Here is a 7,640-nt window from a genome sequence, read left to right on the forward strand (position 1 = left end):
GCCCTGCTCAAGTGGCCACGACCAAGAGGCTGAGCCTTCCATACCTACCTCCCTAGATCTCTCAGGGGGGTACATGGGGCAGCTGGGGCCACAGCTGCCTTTCCAGGGAGCGCTCAGAGCCTCAGGTGTGCCTGCAAGCAGAACACAAAGGAAGAAATTCTACCAATAGATAGAGCCACCTGCTCGCTGTGACTCCGGTGGGGGCGGCGGACACTTTGTCCTCCAAGCAGCTTTTGCTTGGACTTTACTGAAAGGGTTAGATAGAGAGAGATTCAGATATGTGGGTAAAGGAGGAATAGATCCCCCCCCCATCTCCTCATCACACACAAGGAAACAGGAAGTCCCTGGAGAGGTAATGGGCCACTTGGTTTCTGTGTGTGTCATGCCTTCCCGGTCCCCCATCTGAGACTCAGCCATTGTTTCTTAGGTGCCTCCTTTTCAGGAAGGTTCTGAGGCCCTCACAGACTCAGCAGAGCTGACTACAGCTCTGGCTTTCAGCTCACAGCACCCCTGGGGACAGACAGATTTCCTGAACTACAGACTCAGTAGCACAATCCCCTTTTACATACTTCCTCTCAGACATCCCACAACACCCCTGAGACTACACCTGCCTTGCCTTTAGGCGTAAGGAGTAGTTTGCAGATGTGTAAGGTGGCTGGTGCCCACGGAAGATAGCGTGTTTTATCATATGGGTCCAAAGTGCCTGAGAAGCGCTCAGTGCAGACCTGGACTCACCCCACTGCTTGCAATAACACCACACACAGCTTAGACCCCTTAGATGATCCCTAAGTGTTTGTGGCTGCATGGAAAGAACGAATCTCCCACTTTTAGCCCACTGAGCTCTCGACATGCTCGGCGGCCGACTGATGCCATTGCAACCTCCTTAGAGCCAAAGCTATTATTCTGGGATGCTGGAGCTGGCAGCCTCCACTGTCCAACACTCCCCTTTCCCTCCTTGCGACCCAAGTGGAAAGACCGTCCTCAGGTGTGCAGGGCATTATTGACCTCTCTTCCCTTGCTCTCCCTTGTAGGATGGATCCAGGTCCTCTCTCTCTCATCAGAGACAAGAACCTCAGGCCCATCCCAGCCCAGGGACATCAGGTCATACAAGTTAGGTTTCTCAAGTGAGTGATACAGAGAACTCCACTGTAGAGATGTAGAGGAGTCTTCCTTCTGTGGGTGAGCGTGTGTGATGAGGCTGAAACAGAGGAGTGTCAATGAAAATTTAGCACAAACATGTGTTCTAAGAGTGGAAAATTACAAATAAGCAAAATAATCCCCTAAAGCCTTACTTCTGCTACATGTGAAATACTTTTAAATTTTATTTTTATTGTTTGTGTGTGGCTGTGGGTAAACTAAACAGTGTGTGTTTCTGTGTGAGTGTTTTCTTTTTGGTGCCTGTCCCGGAACTAGCTCTTGTAGACCAGGCTGGCCTCGATCTCACAGAGATCCGCCTGCCTCTGCCTCCTGAGTGCTGGGATTAAAGGCGTGCGCCACCACCGCCTGGCTCTGTGTGAGTGAATGCCAAGTGTGGGAATGCTTTTGGAGGCCAGCAAAGGGCATCAGATCTCTTGGAGCTGCGGTATAGGCGGTTGTGAGCAACCCCAAGCAGGCGCTGAGCATTTGAGTCCTCTGGAAGAGCAGCGAGCGTTGCTGAACCATCCCTCCAGCCCTGAATTGATAAGTGCAAACTCTAAACAGTTCAGTGACAGGCTCCATACTTGTAGGTCATTAAATATACAATAAATCAATTTTATTTGATAATAATATTAAATTCCATTCATTGTTTCATGCCATGTTGATCATATGGTAGAACAACACGTTCACACAGCAAGTTAAAGTACACTGAAATACATGGCTGTTCCAGAACCCGGCAGATACGCGGACGGCTAGGATGGAGGACACAGTGGCTCTGTCCACAGTCTCTCAAGTCATGAGCACTCTGGAGTTTCATGGGCTCCTATAAGCCCAAGATCTTTGGAGCAGAACAGTTCTGGAGGGCCAGAAGAAGGACTCTCTGTGCAAATTGTTTAACTCCCAAAGGTTCCTTACCTGCCTGTGCTCGCCCAAGTCCTGGTCCAGCCTGCCACCTTATCACCCCAGCCACATTCTGTCAGCTTTTTGAGCCCCTCCAGTCCGGCAGGCTTACATTTCAGGTTCTTGGCCTATTGCGTGCCAGGTCTTTCCCGTGCATGAGTGCCTGTCTCTTCCCTTTGATATTCACCTCTCTGCTCCTCCGAGATCTTGTCCAGAGAACACGTGAAGACAGAAGCTGTTGTACAGCTGAGAGGAAGTGAGGGCGCCGGGACCAGTCTGCTAGGGAAGTGGGGGAGGATTCGTACCCAGGTGGCCTTTCCTGCATCCTGCTCTGCCTCATCCATAGGTGGGGAAAGGTCAAACGGGGACTGTCGTGAAGCCATGAAAGTCCTTGAGGTCAAAGGTGGGGCGTCGGCGGCAGAGGGCAAGGCACCAGTCTTTCCCAGGCAGCTGCTAGGAGCCAGGCTCTGGGCAAGGTTCTTCAAGGGCCCTCCCTTTGAGGATTTACTTCCCTTTTACTTTAGTACTGAGGAAACGGAGGCTCAAAGAAATGTATTAACTTCCTCTGGTCGTTTAGCTAGAAAGGAACCAAGCTTATCCTGAGACTCAGAAGCAATGGACCGAATATTAGTGCTGTTTTTCAAGGGATCCAGGGAACTCGAGAGAGAAAGCGTGTGAGTGCGTGTGTGTGATGGCGGTGGTAGGATAGAGATGGTGTCAGAGGTCACGAAGAAAGGTCACACCCGTCTTCCTCCTCTCTATGCCTTAAAGAGACTGACCTCTAGACAGAGCCCCCAAGTCTTTGACAAACCAAAGATGGACCCAGACAAGGGCTTGGAAAAGAAACCTATAACCACTCCAAGACTCAGACTTTCTTCAGGGCCACTCAGCTATGCCTCTCCTAATGCTCAGAGGACTCTCTAAGGCTAGGCAGCCAGGCCTCTCTCTCTCTAATGCCTGTTTTCTTATCAGATCTCCGAGGCTCCAGATGCCACTAGCCACATGTCTCTGGCCCATGGCAGGGCCTAGAGCGGAATCCTGATGCAAGCCAGGACAATTGGGCTCTCCACAGAGAGCAGCTGTCCTGGAGAGAGGTCCAGGAGAAACTGCACTTTCCTGTGCAGGCTGGTCCTGAATTGCACTAGGGCAGAGCACCACTGAAAGTCATGATGGGGAGGCAGAGAAGGGAGCACAGGTCAGGACCAGCCTGTGCTGGCTGGCTGAAGGACTGCTGGGGTGGCTGGCTGTTCTTCTCTGGCTTGTAGCAGGGTGACACTTCACACCTGTCGAGCAGGGTAGCGTAAGAACAGGGCTCCGCAGGCTTTGGGTGGCAGAGAAGGAACACCCTTCCCTTGGACCACCCTTCTCACCTGACCACACTCTGTAGGATCTTTCTCTCGTCCTGGTCTAGACACACGGCGAAGGGACAGCTGCTGGAGCCAATGATCTGTACCTTGTCCACTTTGATGTGCGATGTACTGATCTGGAAGGGGAGCCCGAGTCAGGCCTCGGAGCCCTGGCCGCACCGTTACCAGCCCTGGGGACTTCCTTCCCCTAGAAGCGCCCATAGGAACTCTCTGTGTGTGTGTGTGTGTGTGTGTGTGTGTGTGTGTGTGTGTGTGTGTGTGTGTTTGGGACAGGACTGGCTGGCAGCTCTTGTGTGCTGACCACTAAGTCAGACTACCTTTCTGCAGTCTCTGCCTCTGAGGCCGGGGGAATCAATGCACTGCCCCCTCCAACCTGGAGACCTCAGGGTTCCCTGACATGGCGCCCACACTGGATCAGACGTGGTGACCCTGAATGGCCATCACACAACCACACAATCACACAATCTTTTCATATACATGCACCCTCCACATTCTAGACCTGCGTGTACCCCCAGCCACACCCCACATGTGCCTCTCATTTCCCAGTGATCCCTTATCTGCCTCTCATACAACACTTGGTCACCTTCACATGCGATCCTCCCCTCACTCCTGCCAGGGGGGTGGTGGTGGGGACTGTGAGAGAAGCCCTTAGCCCTTACCTGGTTAAAGCCCTTTTTGGACTTAGGGGTCTGCCTTTTCAGCACTTCTGTCAGGGTTAGCGTCAGCGCCTCCATGCTGGAGTCTGAAGGTCAAGGGTGACTCAGGCTAGGCTCAGGACCTCCCTACCCCCCTACCCCAGCCATCCTCTCCAGCCCGCTCACCTAGCTCCTCTGGCTTCTGGCAGGCCTTGTTGAGATTGACAGAGGTACAGACCTTCTCTAGGTTGCTCCAGCGGCTTCGCCCACTGATGGCTCCCTGGAAGGCAGCAGGGCCAGACTCTTCAACCCAGAGCCCTGGAGCCTGGTGCCTGGGAGGGTCTGGATGCTAGGGAACCACCTCTTGGTAGCAAAGGAAGTCTGGGGGTCACTGGAAGGCCTGAGAACACTAGAGGCAGCTCTGGGCCTGAGCTCTGGTGAGGAAGGAGACCAGCGCAGGCCTCACTTACCTTGCTGTAGATAATCTGTAGTGTTAGAGGAACAGCCTCCCGGTCATCATAAATGCCCAGCCGTTTGCTGCCCGGACCTGTGCCACATAGACACACTCTTCATTCCTCTCTTCCAGTGTCCCCACTTCCACAGGAACCCCTTCCTCTGGCCTAGACTCTTCAGGGCCCCAACTCTCCAGGGCCAGGATTCCTTCTGTACCTACTTCTCCCTCCCTTTAGTCTTTGCCCTGCTCCCCGCTCAGAGGACTCCACCTCCCACAGCTCCCTCTTCCCTTCTGACTCCACCTGAAGCCTTGATAGCACGCGTGGCCGCAGAGTGACCCAGCTCCAGAGACTGGATGAAGATCTCAGTAGACTTCTCGCCAGTGACGAAAGTCAGCTGGAAGGAGCAGGATGGAGCACGTATGTCAGTGTGGACTCCCCCCAGCACAGGGGTTTCTAGGGGTGAGGGTGGAGGGCTGCGGGCTCCCAGGAAGTCTGGGAGAAACAGGACGCATGTCTCACCTCGGTCTGATAGACCTGCAGCAACACTGGGCGGGCCGCAAAGCGACAGTAGTAGAGCAACATGTCGGCCAAGATGGGCAGCTGGGTGGACGAGCCTTCCAGGGGCCGAGATTCCGCCTTCAGGGACTGCTGTGGTAGACAGGACAGCCAAGTCAGGTGGGAGACGCGGCAGAGTGAAGAAGCCATCAGAGGAAGGAAGGTAAGGACACACGCAGGCAGAGAGAACAATTTGGAGGCAGATGGAGCAAGAGGGAGAGAGAGAAAGTAAGAGGGAAATCTAGAGGGAGAATTGGGTCGGGAGCCCAGTGTAGCCTTGGGGCCTCACCTTGTCTGGCACACATGCCTCTCGGGAGACAAGCCAATAGATAAGAAAGAGAGCTGGCACCTAAATTCCTTTGTGCCCTTCTGAGGATCTGTCCCCCTTTACCACAGTGGCCCCATCTCTTGTCCCAAGCACCCCATCCAGCCCCCATTCTGTTTCTTACATAGCCTTCCTCTCCCTTCCCAAGCCATCTCTCATCCTCCATGGATTTCCCCAAACCCAGAATCTTCAAAGTGTGGCTGAGTGACAGCAACCAGAAGGCTCTGAACCCTACCACCAAGTCTCCTCACCTGGCAAAGGACTTCAGGAGGCAAGTACATGAGGCCCAACACATTGCGTTCATACCAGGGGTCAAGCACACCGAGGTAGTGAGAAATGTCATTGGTACTGTCCTCCCACGGGGGCATGCCAAACTCCTAGGGTAAGGGACAAGAGTTAGTCCCAGACTATCATAGCTATGAGGCACAAGATTACGTCTGTAACCCCGAGCTGAGTGTCTCTGTCTCTAGAGAATTACGATGACATTCCATCTTTGTCATACAGCAGAATGTCATACCCAAGTGCAGGGCAGAGACCTAGAAACAAGGGTAAGGCAGGAGTAAGCGCTCGCAGACACAGGGGATCGTTTTGGATGATTTTCCAACCAGTACCTAGAACCCACTCTTGTCTATTCCACTTTCCCACCCCATCTGGCCCAAAGCTGGGGAACATACTGCAGGGCTGGGGTGCTTCAAGGGGTCTCCAGGGACAGGAGCTGTCTGGCTCAGAGAGGACGACGGGCAGGCACCGGAGCTGGCTCCATGGCTTCGCTTCACAGGTACATAGAAGAACTGAAGCTTGAAGAACCGTGTGAGGAGTGGGTGACTGTTCTCCAGCCTCCTAGTGAGGAGACAGTGAGAGGAAAACCCACAGTGACTCCAGGACTTAGGTGGGCTCCATAGTCCACCAGCGCCACAATCCTGCTGCATAAGGCAGAGCAATGACACCCTGCTCCCATCCTTACCTTAGCTTGCTGTATGCCCGAGCCACCTTCCCTGAAATTCGATCAGAGCCAAAGACCACAACCCGTAGTGTGGAAGCCTTGGGGTCCTCATCCCCGCTGAGGAAGGGGCGGCGGCGCTGGTGGTGTGAGGGCGGGGCCAAAAGCCAGCTGGGTAGTTGGGTACTGAGCTTGGGTTGGGGTAGGGAGCGGGAGCGCTGAGCCCTGGAGGGGAACTGGGCTGGACAGTCCAAGGGGCCGCTGAGGCTCCCTGCCCGCCGTAGGGGCAGGGACGGGTCCGAGCTGCCCTCCAGACTCCGAGAGTCCCTCCGCAGGACCAGCTGGCTGGTGCTCTTCAAGAGTTTATAGATCCTGTTGAACTTCTGCCCAGGCCTGCGGTGACCCTGGCGTTGCTGCCTACCGGGCTTCTTGGGCCACTCTGGGGAGCTTTCCTCACTGTCCTCCACGTAACCACTGTCCACGCCATCCGAGAGGCCTGAGACGAAGGTGGTCAGGACCTGGCGGGACAGCACTGGCCCTGGGGCCTGAGAGGAGCTAAGCAACAGAGTGGAGTCGTGAGACACCAGAGAGCTGGTAGAGAGTAGAGAGTCTCTCTCGGCAGAATGCCTGTCGACCTCCAAGTCCTCCTCTTCCTCCTCTTCATCATCTCCCAGGATCCCTGGCTGCAACAGCTCCTGTTCCTTGAGAAGGACTTCCTGTAGGATGTCTACAGGGAGACAAAAGCAGTGTTCAGGTTGGTGTCCTTTGAACCCTTGCAGAGGGGGAAGCCTCTGGAAGTCCAGGACTATAGAGTACCCCCACCCACTAATGGCGAGAGTAGTGGGAGGTCCCAGAGGAATGCGCATCACAGGTGCAGAACCAGACACACACAGCTGGCGGTCTGGGTCCGGCGCCCTGGTTCTGCTTGCCCCTTACCGAAACTGTCCTGGTTCCAGCTGTAGGTGTAGCACCTGGCAACAGGGATGGGGATCGTGTGGAGTTTCCCAGGCTTTGCAGTGTCTGTAAGGGCAGAGAAGACAGGAAGAGGGGACTGGGACGGGGCCTTGCAGAATGGCCAGCCAAGTCCCCTGGGCTTACAGAAGAGGCCACTGTGGGAACAGTGCAGAGAGGAGGCCGCAGAGCTGGATGGGCTGAGGCCGACTGAAAGCTGGGATACCTGCCTCTCAGCTACAGGGCTGCCCTTTCTTAGCTATGTGGGCATGGGCAGTCACAGCCTCTGAGCCTCATTTTATTGACAGTATGGAAAAAGCATAGAAACCCTTTAAACGATTTGCTTGCGTGGTTTTTGTTTTGGTTTTTTTTTTT

General features: G+C 54.4%; 1 protein-coding gene across 1 annotated transcript in view; it reads right to left on the bottom strand.

Annotated features, from left to right (window-relative positions):
* Positions 1 to 1,741: 1,741 nt before the first annotated feature.
* Positions 1,742 to 7,640, bottom strand: part of Pik3r5 (phosphoinositide-3-kinase regulatory subunit 5) — a 65,911-nt gene continuing 60,012 nt past the window's right edge. Inside the window, exons 9-19 of the mRNA XM_005349828.2 lie at positions 7,251 to 7,334; positions 6,339 to 7,041; positions 6,049 to 6,214; positions 5,626 to 5,751; positions 5,014 to 5,142; positions 4,795 to 4,888; positions 4,510 to 4,586; positions 4,226 to 4,319; positions 4,064 to 4,146; positions 3,408 to 3,520; positions 1,742 to 3,320 (exon numbers count right to left, since the gene is read on the bottom strand). Coding sequence (XP_005349885.1) covers positions 3,179 to 3,320; positions 3,408 to 3,520; positions 4,064 to 4,146; positions 4,226 to 4,319; positions 4,510 to 4,586; positions 4,795 to 4,888; positions 5,014 to 5,142; positions 5,626 to 5,751; positions 6,049 to 6,214; positions 6,339 to 7,041; positions 7,251 to 7,334 — 1,811 coding nt within the window. The 3' untranslated portion in view covers positions 1,742 to 3,178. The remainder of the gene's footprint in view (positions 3,321 to 3,407; positions 3,521 to 4,063; positions 4,147 to 4,225; positions 4,320 to 4,509; positions 4,587 to 4,794; positions 4,889 to 5,013; positions 5,143 to 5,625; positions 5,752 to 6,048; positions 6,215 to 6,338; positions 7,042 to 7,250; positions 7,335 to 7,640) is intronic.

The sequence above is a fragment of the Microtus ochrogaster genome, chromosome 7 (assembly GCF_000317375.1).
Source record: "Microtus ochrogaster isolate Prairie Vole_2 chromosome 7, MicOch1.0, whole genome shotgun sequence".
NCBI classification, from domain to species: domain Eukaryota; kingdom Metazoa; phylum Chordata; class Mammalia; order Rodentia; family Cricetidae; genus Microtus; species Microtus ochrogaster.